This window comes from Oncorhynchus tshawytscha, linkage group LG20 (assembly GCF_018296145.1).
Source record: "Oncorhynchus tshawytscha isolate Ot180627B linkage group LG20, Otsh_v2.0, whole genome shotgun sequence".
Classification (NCBI taxonomy): Eukaryota; Metazoa; Chordata; class Actinopteri; order Salmoniformes; family Salmonidae; genus Oncorhynchus; species Oncorhynchus tshawytscha.
Genome location: NC_056448.1, coordinates 6,002,070 through 6,019,067, shown reverse-complemented (window position 1 = coordinate 6,019,067; position 16,998 = coordinate 6,002,070). Strand labels below are relative to the sequence as shown.

Genomic DNA, 16,998 nt, shown 5'->3' with positions numbered 1-16,998 from the left:
TCCCCCAGTGCCTCTCACTCTTAACCGAGCTGCCTGCATAATGTATAATAAACGCTGTGAACTAATAATTTTTTTTTACATCTTATGTTGTATTAAATGCATTTTAAATAAGTGATTTGTCATTTTACCTGCCTATTTTAATATAATATTTGGCTTTGGGATTCTGAATGCATTACGTTTATCATCTTCCAACCGTACTAGAGACATTAAGGTTGTTCCATCTCTGGCTAGTGTGTACTGTAATCTGGAGTATAACACTTGTTTTGTTATATAATGACTCATAGATCCTTCAAGGCCGAAGCTGCCGCCAACCCTTTTCCCTCTGCCTGTTTCATCTTTTTACATTGTTAATTTCACTGACAGGCAGTGTCACTGTAGCCTGAGTGCCATTTGTGCTGTCTTGCCAACTCTTAAATCAAGTTTGGCTAGAGTTTGCAAGACCGAACAAATAGATCTGGGACTCAGGCTAGCATCTTAAGATAAGGGCATCGACTCACTTGTTTAACTGAATGATCCCAGATGTATTTTTAGTTTGTTCATTTCTATAGGCTTTCAGTCATAAGGCATTGACTCACCGCTGCCTGTCTGGTCCTATCCCATAGAGCTATGGAATAATGTATTCTGTCTATTTAATTCTGTGTCACGTCCTAGGTGAAGATTAATATGCAAGGGGAGATTGTGGACCGGGGGAGCACCAATCTAGGGGTCAACCAGGCTGGCTTCACTCTCCACTCAGCCATCTATGCAGCCCGGCCAGACGTTAAGTGCATTGTGCACGTCCACACACCGGCAGGAGCTGCAGTAAGAAATAAGCCCCCCCGCCCACCTGACAAGTTCCTAACTTCCTGTCTCTGCCCGGTTGCTACAGATCTATGGAACTTTAGCATTTTTATGCTCTTGTAAACTTTAAAGTATTAGGTACATCTATTTTAGCTCATCATTCCATTGGTGAAAATTCTGCCCACCCGGTACATCAAACGAGCTAGAACGAATGTGAAAAATCGTGAAATACTGCTGCTACCAAGTCAGCTGTTGTGTTGTAATTAGTCTCTGTGTGTTGTGTTTCAGGTGTCGGCCATGAAATTATATCTGCTGCCCATCTCTCCAGAGGCCCTGTCCCTATTGGTAAATAACTTGTGTTGTATTTCAGGTGTCGGCCATGAAGTGTGGCCTGTTACCCATCTCTCCAGAGGCCCTGACCCTGGGGGAGGTGGCTTACCATGACTATCACGGCATCATCATAGACAACGAGGAGAACGTCCTCATACAGAAGAACCTGGGGCCAACCAGCAAGGTACCAGAAGAAGGGTTCAAAAGTATGGGGGCCAGGCTAGGGAGGGTTTGAGAATACATTTTCAAATAAAATTGTATTTGTCACATACACATGGTTAGCAGATGTTAATGCGAGTGTAGCGAAATGCTTGTGCTTCTAGTTCCGACAATGCAGTAATAACCAACGAGTAATCTAACCTAACAATTCCACAACTACTACCTTATACACACACAAGTGTAAAGGGATAAAGAATATGTACATAAAGATACATGAATGAGTGATGGTACAGAACGGCATAGGCAAGATGCAGTAGATGGTATAGAGTACAGTATATACATATGATATGTGTAATGTAGGGTATGTAAACATTATATTAAGTGGCATTGTTTAAAGTGGCTAGTGATACATTTTCACATCAATTTCCATTATTAAAGTGGCTAGAGTTGAGTCAGTATGTTGGCAGCAGCCACTCAATGTTAGTGGTGGCTGTTTAACAGTCTGATGGCCTTGAGATAGAAGCTGTTTTTCAGTCTCCCGGTCCCTGCTTTGATCCACCTGTAATGACCTCGCCTTCTGGATGATAGCGGGGTGAACAGGCAGTGGCTCGGGTGGTTGTTGTCCTTGATGATCTTTATGGCCTTCCTGTGACATCGGGTGGTGTAGGTGTCCTGGAGGGCAGGTAGTTTGCCCCCGGTGATGCGTTGTGCAGACCTCACTACCCTCTGGAGAGCCTTATGGTTGTGGGCAGAGCAGTTTCCGTACCAGGCGGTGATACAGCCCGACAGGATGCTCTCGATCGTGTATCTGTAGAAGTTTGTGAGTGCTTTTGGTGACAAGCCAAATTTCTTCATCCTCCTGAGCAGCGCCTTCTTCACAACACTGTCTGTGTGGGTGGACCAATTCAGTTTATCCGTGATGTGTACGCCGAGGAGCTTAAAACTTATTACCCTCTCCACTACTGTCCCATCGATGTGGATAGGGGGGTGCTCCCTCTGCTGTTTCCTGAAGTCCACAATCATCTCCTTTGTTTTGTTGACGTTGAGTGTGAGGTTGTTTTCCTGACACCACACTCCGAGGGCCCTCACCTCCTCCCTATAGGCCGTCTCGTCGTTGTTGGTAATCAAACCTACCACTGTAGTGTCATCCGCAAACTTGATGATTGAGTTGGAGGCGTGCATGGCCACGCAGTCGTGGGTGAACAGGGAGTACAGGAGAGGGCTCAGAACACACACTTGTGGGGCCCAGTGTTGAGGATCAGCGGGGTGGAGATTTTGTTTGCAAGTGTGCGTGCGTGCGCACATTGTAATGGTTTTGACTTGAGGTTATTGTTTGTTAGGGGTGCCAGGTAGGTTGTGCCTACCAGAGAAAATATTGATTTCTCCATTTTGTTTGTGAGGGAATGAGTCCGGTCTGTCAAGTCGACACCAGTACAAAGGACTCATGTAAAAGTCAGTATGGAAATACACTTTTCATAAATCCTTAAAAATGTGGAAATAACTTATTTTGCATTTGCAATTTTCGTCTGCGATGTTGTGACCGCTCGAGCCTGTGGATTTCTGAACATAACACGCCAACCAAATGGAGGTTTTTGGATATAAAAATAATCTTTATCAAACAAAAGGAACATTCATTGTGTAACTGGGAGTCTCGTGACTGCAAACATCCGAAGATCAAAGGTAAGCGATTCATTTTATTGCTTTTCTGACTTTCGTGACCAATTTACTTTGCTGCTAGTTGTTTGTAATGTTTTGTCTGCTGAGAGAGATGTCCTAACAAACGCTTGGATAGCTTTTGCTGTCAAGCTTTTTTGAAATCTGACACGCCAGGTGGATTAACAACAAGCTAAGCTGTGTTTTGCTATATTGCACTTATGATTTCATGAATATTAAATATTTTTAGGAATTTGAATTTGGCGCTCTGCAATTCAGCAGATGTTGACGGAAATGATCCCGTTAGCGGGATGGGTGCCCCAAGAAGTTAAGGCATGAGACTTCTTCGTCTGAGAAAGTTTAATCACAGCAATATCCAGGACCTTGTAGCCATCAATCTCCTCCAATTCCTCAGCAGAGGGGAAACTGTCTGTAAGGCGTGAGACATGTCCTCTTTCAGCTCTCAGTAGTTCAGAGGACCAATTTGCTACACCATCCTATATAGTCCTTGCCATATCGGGAAAAAAAACCACTTTGTTTTTGCATTATTAAAACCAAATTGAACATGTTTCATATATTTAAGGCTAAATTGATTTGTATGTATTATATTATGTTAAAATAAGTGTTCATTCAGTATTGTTGTAATTGTTATTATTACAAATAAATAAAAATTGTCTGATTTAATCGCTAGTGGCTTTTTTGGTCCTCCAATTATCGGTATCGGCGTTAAAATCATAATCGGTCGACCTCTAGTCTGAAGGTACCACGTTCATCTGGACAAACAGTACGCAAGTATAAACACCATTGGACCACGCAGCCGTCATACCTTTTCAAGAAGGAGACGTGTTCTGTCTCCTAGAGATGAACATACTTTGGTGTGAAAAGTGCAAAACAATCCCAGAACAACAGCAAAGGACCTTGTGAAGATGCTGGAGGAAACCGGTACAAAAGTATCTATATCCACAGTAAAGCGAGTCCTATATCGACAACCTGAAAGGCCACTCAGCAAGGAAGAAGCCACTGCTCCAAAACCGCCATAAAAAAGCCAGACTATGGTTTGCAACTGCACATGGGAACAAAGATTGTACTTTTTGGAGAAATGTCCTTTGGTCTGATGAAACAAAAATAGAACTGTTTGGCCATAATGACCATCGTTTTGTTCTGAGGAAAAAGGGGGAGGCTTGCAAGCCGAAGAAAACATCCCAACCGTGAAGCACGGGGGTGGCAGCATCATGTTGTGGGGGTGCTTTGCTGCAGGAGGGACTGCTGCACTTCACAAAATAGATGGCATCACGAGGCAGGAAAATTATGTGGATATATTGAAGCAACATCTCAAGACATCAGTCAGGAAGTTAAAGCTTGGTTGCAAATGGGTCTTCCAAATGGTCAATGACTCCAAGAATACTTCCAAAGTTGTGGCAAAATGGCTTAAGGACAACAAAGTCCAGGTATTGGAGTGGCCATCACAAAGCCCTGACCTCAATCCCATAGAAAAGTTGTGGGCAGAACTGAAAAAGCGTGTGCAAGCAAGGAGGCCTACAAACCTGACTCGGTTACACCAGCTCTATCAACTTATTGTGGGAAGCTTGTTGAAGGCTAAGACCCAAGTTAAACAATTTAAGGGCAATGCTACCAACTACTAATTGAGGTTAGGTAAACCTCTGAACCAGTAGGAATGTGATAAAAGAAATAAAAGCTGAGATAAATCCTTCTCTCTGCTATTATTCTGACATTTCACATTAAAATAAAGTGGAGATCCTAACTGACCTAAGACAGGGAATTTTTACACGGATCTAATGTCAGGAATTGTAAAAAACTGAGATTAAATGTATTTGGCTAAGGTGTATGTAAACTTCTGACTTCAACTATACTTCTCCCCATCTTAGCTACTATACTAGTATCAATATGTTTTTTGATCATGACCATTTACATTCTAGGGTACTCCATGCAGTTTAGTCATCTCAACTTGCTCAATTTCCACATTAATTATTACAATATTTAGTTGATGTTTGGTGTGCAGTGAGTTTTTTGTTCCAAATACAATGCTTTTAGTTTTAGAAATATTTAGGGCTAACTTATTCCTTGCCACCCACTCTGAAACTAACTGCAGCTCTTTAAGTGTTGCAGTCATTTCAGTTGCTGCAGTAGCTGACATGTATAGTGTTGAGTCATCCGCATACACTCTGGTTTTGCTCAAAGTCAGCGGCATGTTGTTAGTAAAAAATAAACGGCTACCCTGGGGAATTCCTGCTTCTACCTGGATTACATTTGAGAGGCTTCCATTAAAGAACACCCTCTGTGTTCTGTTAGACAGGTAACTCTTTATCCACATTATAGCAGTGGGTGTAAAGCCATAACACACAAGTTTTTCCAGCAGCAAACTATGATCGATAATGTCAAAAGCGGCACTGAAGTCTAACAAGACAGCCCCCACAATAATTTTATCATAAATTTCTCAGCCAATCATCAGTCATTTGTGTAAGTGCTGTGCTTGTTGAGTGTCCTTCCCTATAAGTATGCTGATATTCTGTTGTTAATTTGTTTACTGTGAATCTGGTCAAACACAATTTCTTCCAGAAGTTTACTACGGGTTGGTAACTGGCTGATTGGTTGGCTATTGGAGCCAGTAAATGGGACTTTACTATTCTTGGGTAGGGGAATGACTAGCTTTCCTACAGGCCTGAGATCACACACTTTCTAGTTGGCTTAAATTGAAGATGTGGAAAAACAGTATTTTTCCATCCAGATTGGCAGACCCTGGTGGCTTGTCATTGTTGATAGACAACAATGATTTTTTTCACCCCCTCCACACTGACTTTACGGAATTCAAAAGTACAATTCTTGTCTCATAATTTGGTCCAATATACTTGGATGTGTAGTGTCAGCGTTTGTTGCTGGCATGTCGTCCCTAAGTTTGCTTATCTCGCCAATGGAACAAGTCATTAAGTAGTTGGCAATATCAGTTGCCTTTGATGAATGAGCCATCTGATTCAATGAATGATGGAGCCGAGTTGGCTTTTTCACCCAAAATTTCATTTAAGGTGCCCCAAAGCTTTTTACTATCATTCTTTATATATTTTTTTGTTTCATAGTATGGTTTATTTTTATTTAGTTTAGTCATAACTTCAAAACAACTGTTCCTTTGTATTGGTTGTATTACCAAAGTAAATGATCAGTCAATTTAAGTCACAAAACAATAACAACCTTGGTTCACTGGTAAATGTCCATTACCTCGGGCATAAATTTTAAAAAGTCCAGCCCGGGTAAAGGAGTGCAGTGAACCCGAGTGACCTCAGTCACACAATTGTCCTTCCATAAAATGATGCGTGAAACCCATCTCCTTCATACAATCAGATTGCAATAAACTCCAGTTTCACACATAATAAAGAGTATCAAATCTCAGCAGTCTTCAACTGAATACCTAAACCAACACGGTATAAATCACCCCAAAACAAATGGGTCAAAGGTCAAGGAGAACAGCTGAGACCAACGTAGATTGGTAGTCCAACAATGGACAGAAGTAGATCCGATACTGGTTGATCTTGCGACACAGCTACAGTACAAACTTTGAAATACAACAAAACAAATGACTTTCCAAGCTGAGTGTTGAACACTTCCTCTCTCGCCCAATATCACCAACCCACTTTTGCACGGCTGATGCTGGCTATTTAATAAGGAATTAAAGCGGAAGCACCCCATCGGCAGAAGAAGCACTGGGACGGTTCAGACAAATTCAGGGCAGTCACAACATGGCTTAATCTGTCTGGAAACTGGCCCGACATGTCTGTGTGAGAGAGTGGACAGCGTTTGTGGGTACACTGAGTTGTTTGGATGTTATTTGTCCTCTAGGTTCTGATCCTGAGAAACCATGGTTTGGTGTCTGTTGGGGAGACTGTGGAGGAAGCCTTCTACTATATCCACAACCTGGTCACTGCATGTGAGATCCAGGTAGGACAGTTTTCAGACCAAATTTGATTTCTGTGAGAATCTGCTCCAGGACCTCTTCTCTGCGGCCGGTTATGATCAATGATACATCATATTGTATTATTACAAAGAGGATGTTATATTGTTACTCTCAGGCAAGATGCCAACTCTTTGAGCATTTGAAATCTAAGCACAACATATACCAAACACAATACTTCCTTCTGCATGTGACATGATTGTGACTGAATTACTTTGTGTGGGACTATGTTTGTGTGTGTGTGTGTCCAGGTGCGCACCCTAGCCAGTGCTGGAGGACCTGGTAACCTGGTGATGCTGGACCCTGCTAAGTACAAATCCCGGCCACGGTGCTCTGAGCATGTCGAGGGCTCCACACACCCCAAGTGGCTGGTCGGGGAGCAGGAGTTTGAGGCTTACATGAGGATGCTGGATAACCTGGTAGGAATTCATCTATTAGTCTTGAGAGTAATGATACCTTTTCATCGACTGGTCCCAGATCTGTTTGTTGTCTTGCCAACTCCTATGGTCATTACTACATGTTTTTTGACCGTAGGAGTTGGTAAGACGGTACAAACATATGAGACTACCAGATAACATTTTCTTACAGTTGACAGGTTTTCATGTGAAATATAATTATTAATATTGTAGACTACTATCAACCATATTTGAAATGCCTTGCTTTATCCCCTTTCATAAAAAAAAATCTCTTTCTCTAGGGTTACAGGACAGGCTACCCCTACAGGTGCCCTGCCCTGCGAGACAAAGCTAAAAAGTTCAGTAGCGACATAGAGATCGCTCCCTCGGCCACGGGCTATTCCTATGCCGAGGACAGTGACTCGGGCGCTCGCTCCCCTCTCAAGCACAGCTTTCAGAGGCAGCAGCGTGACAAGACCCGCTGGCCCAACTCGGGCCGGCTGGAAGAGGCCTACGAGGAAGGGCCCGACGGTGGCAGCCCCAAGTTGAAGACTAAGGTGTGGACGAACATTACACACGATCACGTCAAACCCTTGCTGCAGTCTCTCTCGTCCGGTGTCTGCGTGCCAAGCTGTATTACCAACTGCTTGGTCTGTGCCTACCTTATTGTTCATAGTTACAGTTCAGCTAGTTGATGACAGGGCAGCTGGTTGGCACTCTAAGGTTGGGGTGAAATGCATCCTGTGATCTATTTAGACCCTGTGATATAGCTACTTCTCCAGACAGCTCCAGTGTTTGGATGTATCTAACCACCCTCTCTGACCAGTATTTAACTAATTCCCATTGTGGTAGTTTTGCTCTATTTTCCTCTCTCTAGCCAGTCCAAAGACCAGACTTTTAATAACTGCTTAAGAGCAGTTCCCTTAAATGCACTTCTTTGTTCTAAAGAAGTTGTTTTCCCTACGAACCACTCTCTTAAGCGGTTGGTCCCTCCCTCTATTCCTCATCTTAGTCCCTCCCCTTTCCTTCCTTTGTTCCCTCAGGCTTTAGGGTGCCACCCCAGCAGCCCAGCGCATGCGGTGTTGCATGAGTAGTCAGATGCATTGTAGGTGCTCTCCGGGAGGAGGGGCGACAGGGGCGTTGCATGAGCCCAGAGTGGGCGTGGCTCGATGATGTTGCTAACCAACCACTACTGTTGCTTTACAGATGTATTTTCGTTCCTTTCTGTCTAGTGTTGTGTGTCTGGTCTATAGCTTTTATAACTGTACACCCAGGGAAGTTGGTGCAGTATTAAACTCAAGCAAAACGTAGGATGCATTTTAAAGCAAACCCTCATACCTTTCTACGGTGTTGCACACAATTTTTGTACCACAGTTGATATGACAGTGACAAAGTATTACTAGCTATACTAGCTATACACTAATACACTAATACAACCATACACTAAATTATAGATAGACAGTGTCCCCCTTTTGTAGATGCACTTCAAAGCTAGCATGCCTCTTTATTTTGAGCACTGTTTGACCTTTGAAACTGAGGAAGTTACCTCTATCTCTTGTAGCTGGTCCTTCAGCCAGACAGCCAATTACATCACAGTTAAATCCACAGACAAGAGTGAATAAGGAGCAAGGCCGCCCTGCTTTTGATACGGAATTGGAATCAGAATATCATGAGTCATAGCCTGCTTTTTTTGTGACTGCCCCCTCTATTCTTGAATCCCGAACCACCTCCCAACTCGCCAGGGCTGATAATATGACATTTAATTTGTGTTCCCCTGCATGAGCGAATATGTTTAGAAACATTTTTATTTTTAAACAAGACATTAACCCGTTTTTGACTTTTGAAACAATTACCTCCTCTGGGAAGTAGGAGAAAGTGTTGTGTTGTGAGACTCGGTACATAATCAGTGAGTATATCATGTTTACATGTCCATCCCATGTTTCTTAACTACATCCCAGATGCCCTTTGCCTCTTCCTCATCTAGTTTTTGGTTTGGCACCTAACAGCTTTAACAGCCCAGCTGAAACATCTCTTAAACAGAAAATAACCCATAGTTTATGCTACTCCTTGGCAAAATGCATAGTAACATGCTTTCCAGTAAGTGCATCAAAAAAGGTGGAAAAAATATTAATATTTGCATGAAGGCTAAAAGTAGATTCAGCGGCTGCTCATTTAATCACATTTATAAAAAATAAAATGAAAAGCTCAATCTTTTTCTTTCCATCCTGGCCTGAGCTTTCCCATCGTTTCTGTTTAAACACCTCTGTCAAGAACTCCCAGAACAGTCCATTACCTTCATGACAGCTCCAGAGGTTTTTTTCTCCACAGCTGTCATAAGAAAGTTGTTCAGTAGTAGATCAAAATACCATTGCATAATGACAGCCCCTTTTAACTAAACGTAAACTAAGGACCATTTAACTTGTATAAAATTAAATTCTTGGGGGTAACACTAAGTTGCCGTTTTTTTTTCCAATGAGTTATTCTGTCAGTCAGTGAATGGTGGACGAGTGTCTCGTCTGTCGGTGTGTTTTTCTCTTTATCCCTGTTGTTCTGTTACTGTACTGTATGTTAGCCTGGGAAATGACTTGGTGATGCCCACTCTCTCACGCCTCAACACATTGCTGCTAGCTCGCTGGTCGACATGCAGTACATAGCTTCTACTGTACTGTAAGCCAGCGCCATCATCGCCTCACCCTTCCACGTCCTCACCCCCTCCTCTTCCACGGTCTCTCATCTTCTTGTGACGTCTTCAGTTGCTCTTTTTTTGTGTTTTTTACTTTTCTCTGTTTTTGAAGTCTACGAGTAACAGCCAGAGTATCAATGATGAGGATGATGATAGTGCATCTTTTGAGGAAACATTCAATAACCGATGCCTGTTAGGGGGTTAGATAATTCCATAAAAATACCAGTAACTTAATACTGAAAAGGACTGTTCAGTGTGTACTTTCTCGAACTATGAAATACAGAGCCATCCTGCCAAAAGATGTATCATCATTGGTTTACTGCTTCCAGGTGTTTTTGTTATTTTTTTAAAATTCCGTTAGTCATACCTTCTCAATTTTTTCAGTTTGAAAAGCATGACCTATTATTATTGTCCTGAAAAGGCCTGCGTAGTCTGTATATTTAAATCTTTTGCGGCTGTTTTTTCTTGTTATTTTGGCAGTATCGTTTTAGGCAGTTTATTTGAATTGTTGCTTTGGTAATTACAGTGGACAAATGAGGAAGGAATGCGACAGGCTGCAGTAGCCAATCAGTTTGTCCCGCTCAACACAAACCCCAAGGAGGTGCTGGAGATGAGGAACAAGGTAGGATATCATTTTAACAGGGACTATTTCAACATGGATTGATTTGGGTCCCAACTCTCTGCCCTACTCCTGTAGTGTGCACTTATACACTGTTCATCATGGATTTAAAGCATTAGGTTGGTGTAAGTGTTGGCTGGAGTGATTTTTCAACAAAAAAAATGTAATCCATGAGTGGTAGTGCACACTTCGTAAGAATGGTAGAGAATCAGGATTTCTGTCTTTGTTATTCAATGCATGTCTGTGCCTCCGTATCCAAGCCCTCTTTCTGTCTGCTACCACCCTCTAGATCCGAGAGCAGAACCTTAAGGACATCAAGACTGCAGGGCCTGAGTCCCAGGTGCTGTGTGCTGGAAGCATGGTGGACCGCTCCTTTGTCCAGGTGAGTCCCTCCTGTGCCCTGCCCCACCTCACAGCCGCCAGACAAACCCTGCAAAAATAGCGATATGTGTGCTGCCCTAAATGCTTAACCCCGAGCCGGGCCCCATTTCAAATTCTTAAGCTTGGTTTGATTGAGTTTGCCTGGAGCAATGGAACAAATATAATAGTTGCAGAACTGCAAACCCTGCGCTCAAAGCAAAGGCTAAAAGTATTTGAATGATTTCCAATTTCTAGTATTTGAACCCAGGTCTGATTTGATCACCCCCCGCTGACATTTAAGTTAACTTGGTTATTATTTCATCACAGAAGTTCTGTAAACTTCCTGCAGCGTCTCAGGACGGGTTGTGTCCATCCCCTTTGGTTGAAGTTAGATTTTCCTCCTTTTGATGACTAACCCCAACATGCTGTTAGCCTTCAGGTCTGGTGGCCTTCAGGTCTGGTGGCCTTCAGGTCTGGTGGCCTTCAGCACTGGTGGCCTTCAGGTCTGGTGGCCTTCAGGTCTGGTGGCCTTCAGCACTGGTGGCCTTCAGCACTGGTGGCCTTCAGCACTGGTGGCCTTCAGCACTGGTGGCCTTCAGGTCTGTCGGATTGCTTTCATATGACTTCAGAGTTGAGTTTGCATGTTGTTGGTTTGCCTTCCTTTGACCTCTGGCGGATCCCATTCATAATTTGTTATTGAGGTTTTGCTAGTTTCATTTGAATGATTTTTGGGAGGACTGCTGAGGCCATTGTTGAAGTGTTTGACTGCTGACCAATGTAATGTGCATTATGTGATCCGATTTTACTATTGAAGGTCTTTAGAAGGACTGAATTGAGAAAGAGCTGTTGGTTTTCTCTTAACCTTTCTTCACTGTTAGTTGTAACGTTTTGGTTTTGCGTAATTTGATAGCGTTAAATCTAGCCTTATGCATTGTATTGGGTGTTTGTCTCTGTAGTTTGAATTGCACACACTCCTGTGGTGTGTTGCAATGCATGATCCAGAGCTATTTGTTTTAATCATGATCATGCTCGAGACTGCCCAATTCACCTCCCTGAAACAAACGCTGCGTGTGTGTGTGACTATGCGTATTGTAACAAATGTGTGTTCTCGGACTGGGTTCTGCCCCCCTCACTCAGTTTACTATTGCAGGACGCCCCTCTGTCTGACTGTACGGACACTATTGCCAGCCTCGATCTGTCAGAGGCCAATAGTCCTGCTAAGTATTTTAGAAAGGTACTTCCTGACCTTCCATGACCTCTCACCTCTCTTCTGTTTTTCTGTGTGATATCTGGAGCATGTTAGGCAACCGTTGTGGAACATTGCAGCTAGAAATAGAGTTGATGTGATTCCTTCAAGTCACATGTCAGAGAGAGCCAATTTATTCAACATTATTTATATATTTCTATCTCAATGTTCCACAATGTTGTACCCTGTTGAATGCGGCCCTGTTCTTCATCGCCCCATATATAGGACTCCAAGGTGAGGTACAAACATTTAAGACAAATTGAATAGGCCCCATTGTCCAGACTGCTTTGAAATGCTCCATACTAGTAGTGACGTCAAACGTTCAGGCGCCCCGTTAAATTGTGTTTTAGAGCATTTTTTAAAACTCAATTTGGTTAAATGAGTGAGATAATGTCATGGTTGCAATAGTTTGTGTGGGCAATGTATGTACAGTTGAAGTCAGAGGTTTACATACACCTCAGCCAAATAAACTTAAACTCAGTTTTTCACAATTCCTGACATTTAATCCTCGTAAAAGTTCCCTGTCTTAGGTCAGTTAGGATCACCACTTTATTTTAAGAATGTGAAATGTCAGAATAATAATAGTAATAGAGAATGATTTATTTAAGCTTTTATTTCTTTCATCACATTCCCAGTCGGTCAGAAGTTTACATACACTCAATTAGTATTTGGTAGCATTGCCTTTAAATTGTTCAACTTGGGTCAAGCTTTTCAGTTCTGCCCATAAATTTTCTAAAGGATTGAGGTCTGGACTTTGTGATGGCCACTCCAATACCTTGACTTTGTTGTCCTTTAGCCATTTTGCCACCACTTTGGAAGTACGCTTGGGGTCATTGTCCATTTGGAAGACTAATTTGCGACCAAGCTTCACTCTTCCTGACTGATGCCTTGAGATGTTGCTTCAATATAGCCACATAATCTTCCACCCTCATGATGGCATCTATTTTGTGAAGTGCACCAGTCCCTCCTGCAGCAAAGCACCCCCACCTCATGATGCTGCCACCCCCGTGCTTCACGGTTGGGAGGGTGTTCTTCAGCTTGCAAGCCTCCCCCTTTTTCCTCCAAACATAACGATGGTCATTGTGGACAAACAGTTCTATTTTTGTTTCATCAGACCAGAGGACATTTCTCCAAAAAGTATGATCTTTGTCCCCATGTGCAGTTGCAAACCATAGTCTAGCTTTTTTATGGCGGTTTTGGAGCAGTGGCTTCTTCCTTGCTGAGCAGCCTTTCAGGTTATGTCGATATAGGACTTGTTTTACTATGGATATAGATACTTTTGTACCTGTACAAATTTTTTATGAGGTCTTGGCTGATTTCTTTAGATTTTCCCATGATGTCAAGCAAAGAGGCATTGAGTTTGAAGGTAGGCCTTGAAATACATTCACAGGTACACCTCCAATTGACTCAAATGATGTCAATTGGTCTATCAGAAGTTTCTAAAGCCATGACATAATTTTCTGGAATTTTCCAAGCTGTTTAAGGGCAAAGTCAACTTAGTGTATGTAAACTTCTGACCCACTGGAATTGTGATACAGTGAATTAGAAGTGAAATAATCTGTCTGTAAACAATTGTTGGAAAAATTACTTGTCATGCACAAAGTAGATGTCCTTACCGACTTGCAAAACTATAGTTTGTTAACAAGAAATTTGTGGAGTGGTTGAAAAACTAGTTTTAATGACTCCAACCTAAGTGTATGTAAACTTACGACTTCAACTGTATATCCTCTTAAATTGACATGTTGAATTATTTTGCCATATTAAAGCGCCAATGTGTAACTTTTTGGGCGATCTGATCAAATTCACATAGAAATTAGTTATAGATCTGTCATTCTTATTGAAAGCAAGCTTTAAAAGCGGTATTTGTTCTATGTGCGCTAGTTCTATGCATCCTGTTCTTAAATTTAGTTTTTGCATCTTACTTTCGGCTTTGTACACCAGCTGAAAATAAAACATTTTGGGTTATGGAAAATATATTTCACAGCAGTTTGGATAGTAAACTCATTCTCCACACACTCAAAACTTGCTTGTTTTGTCACAAACTGAAATTAGGCTAACTATTAATATTTCAGAAACCAGGACATGGCGGACCAATTTCTGCATATTGCACCTATTTTAAGTGATTGTATATTGCGCTAATATCCCTAATGTGGACAGTTTATTACTACCTTACACAAGCTTGCATTTTCACCCCATAAAATGTAGTGGAATTACACATCCTTTTTTACCTCCGATTGGTGATGTTAATATAAAAGTTTATAGTCATCACAATGACTAAATGTATTGCTTAAAACAGATCAATATCATTGGTTTTGTACTGTTGATTTTGTCATGGGCTGGGTTGAGCAGGACTTGCAACGCAGAGTTGAGGTCGCTGGCCACACCAATGCATGGAATTGACAGTCAAACTATCACTTAAATAGCAGCTAACCATTGTCATTGTTGATATCCTATGCTGCGTCGTGATTCATTTACGTTAACTAACAGAAAAAATGGTCTGTTCCTTTTTCCGTGATGGCAGCCTCCCGAAATCAACAACCCGCCATTCCAAAATCAAAGTGCAACACTTAAAAATACAAATTGTCCTCTAACCAGTGATGTACACATTCCCAGATTCCGTGTGATTTTTTTTGAGCTGTTAGTTTGGACAGGACGTGCCATCTCTCCCTCTCGCGCAAATGATTTCAACGTGATACCGATATGAGATTAAGTGTTGCGTTTCTCTTTCCGTTTTGGCGACTTCCAAATAAAAATGCATCACTCGGAAATGCAAGCAGACTGTCTACTGCAGGTTGTTCTCTAATCAGTGATGTAAAAAATATCTCCAGTTTCCATGCGTTTTTTGTCGTTGTGTTAGTTTCAACAGCGCATACAACCTGATATTCCCCCCTAATTGATATGAGTGATTTTATTGGCACTTTTCAAAACTTTTGTTGGTGCGTGTGCAGTTTATATGGTTCTCCTATACAAGTATATGATTACTATTCTTTCTAAAATTATCCGCTGCCATTGTTGCAACCCCTATTACCAGTCTGTTCAACCTCTTTCGTATCGAGATCCCTAAAGTTTGGAAAGCTGCTGCGGTCATCCCCTCTTCAAAGGGGGGGACACTCTAGACCCAAACTGTTATAGACCTATATCCGCCCTGCCTTTCTAAATTCTTCGAAAGCTAAGTTAATAAACAGATCACTGACCACCTTCTCTGCTGTGCTATCCGGTTTCTGAGCTGGTCATGGGTGCACCTCAGCCACGCTCAAGGTACTAAATTATATCTTAACCGCCATTGATAAAAGACAGTACTGTGCAGCGGTCTTCATCGGCCTGGCCAAGGCTTTCGACACTGTCAATCGCCGCATTCTTATCGGCAGACTCAACATCTCAAATGACTGCCTCGCCTGGTTCACCAACTACTTCTCAGATAGAGTTCAGCGTGTCAAATCGGAGGGCCTATTGTCTGGACCTCTGGCAGTCTATTCGGGTACCACAGGGTACGATTCTCGGACCGACTTTTTTCTCTGTATATATCAATGATGTCGCTCTTGCTGCAGGTAATTACCTGATCCACCTCTACGCAGATGACACCATTCTGTATACATCTGGCTTTTCTTTGGACACTGTGTTAACTAATCTCCAAAAGAGCTTCAATGCCATACAACACTCCTTCCATGGCCTCCAACTGCTCTTAAACGCTAATAAAACCAAATGCATGCTTTTCAACCGTTCACTGCCCGCGGCCGCCCGCCCGCCCGACCAGCATCACTTCTCTGGATGGTTCTGACTTAGAATATGTGGACAACTACAAATACCTAGGTGTCTGGCTAGACTGGCCAGGTCGCAGTTGTAAATGAGAACTTATCCTCAACTAGCCTACCTGGTTAAATTAAGGTGAAATCCATTTTTTTTTTAAAGTAGAATACACAAAGTGCAAGTTCAAGATTTGGTTGTGCATCAGTAGTTTTTCTCTTGTTTTGTCAGTCATTGACAGTCACTCAGTTAGCAGCGTTAGCTAACAATTTTTTGATTTTGTAAATTAGTCTAGCCAGATACCTAAACTTGTTGGGCACGTGCCCAGGGGCCCGGACATCCAGGGGTCCCCCATTGATTTTGTTACTCACTCTCACTCAGATCATTAACATGGCAAAATGTGTAGAATTGTAGAAAATTAGCTTTAAAACTGCAACAAATGTATCTCTGCCCCATGGCAAAATTAGTAGAATTGAATGACATTTGTTATAAAATTGAAAAATGGTCTCTTCCCCAATGCCGAATGCATAGAACTGCAGAAAATGTACTTCAAAAGTATATTTTTCTGTCCGCTGTCAAGATAGGGGCCACAAAAAAAAGGGGGAAGCAGCGACCACATCATTTTCAACTTAAGTTTTAGGAATATAAATTTGATCTTTCCAATTTCCAATGTTATTGTACTTAACCAGGTAAAAAAGTCCAAAAATGTGGTGCAATTGATTTATTTTGATGATGTACCAGAAATCACCTAAACAGGTTTGACCTGCCAAATACTAGTATTAACATACTTAGAAATTCTCAGTGTTGGCATTGAATTAAAAAATTGTCTGACAATATTAATTTTGTGACGCACAACAGGCCTGTTTTTTTAGCAACAATGTGTCCCTTCCTGTCTGAAACACCAGGGAGAGCTGGTGACAGCGTCTAAGGCCATCATAGAGAAGGAGTACCAGCCCAGAGTCATCATCAACCAGAAAGGCCCCAACCCCTTCAACAAGCAGTTCGACCAGGAGCTGGAGGAATACCGCAAGGAGGTGGAACTCAAACAGAAAGGACCCGATGGTAAGA

The 16,998-nt window shown here is 42.1% G+C and overlaps 1 protein-coding gene across 12 annotated transcripts in view; it reads left to right on the top strand.

Annotated features, from left to right (window-relative positions):
• LOC112219611 (alpha-adducin) overlaps positions 1 to 16,998 on the top strand; it is a 49,875-nt gene that overhangs the window by 25,165 nt on the left and 7,712 nt on the right. For 5 of the 12 annotated variants that reach the window (XR_002948773.2, XM_024380991.2, XM_024380997.2 and 2 more), the window contains exons 6-14: positions 652 to 801; positions 1,151 to 1,294; positions 6,772 to 6,870; positions 7,135 to 7,302; positions 7,581 to 7,928; positions 10,488 to 10,583; positions 10,870 to 10,962; positions 12,091 to 12,174; positions 16,836 to 16,992. Coding sequence is in view for 11 of the 12 variants with exons in the window: in XM_024380991.2 (XP_024236759.2) it covers positions 652 to 801; positions 1,151 to 1,294; positions 6,772 to 6,870; positions 7,135 to 7,302; positions 7,581 to 7,928; positions 10,488 to 10,583; positions 10,870 to 10,962; positions 12,091 to 12,174; positions 16,836 to 16,992 (1,339 nt within the window). In the remaining variant the exon portion in view is untranslated. The remainder of the gene's footprint in view (positions 1 to 651; positions 802 to 1,150; positions 1,295 to 6,771; positions 6,871 to 7,134; positions 7,303 to 7,580; positions 7,929 to 10,487; positions 10,584 to 10,869; positions 10,963 to 12,090; positions 12,175 to 16,835; positions 16,993 to 16,998) is intronic. The other 7 variants (XM_024380992.2, XM_042302102.1, XM_024380999.2 and 4 more) reach the window with 3 other exon arrangements.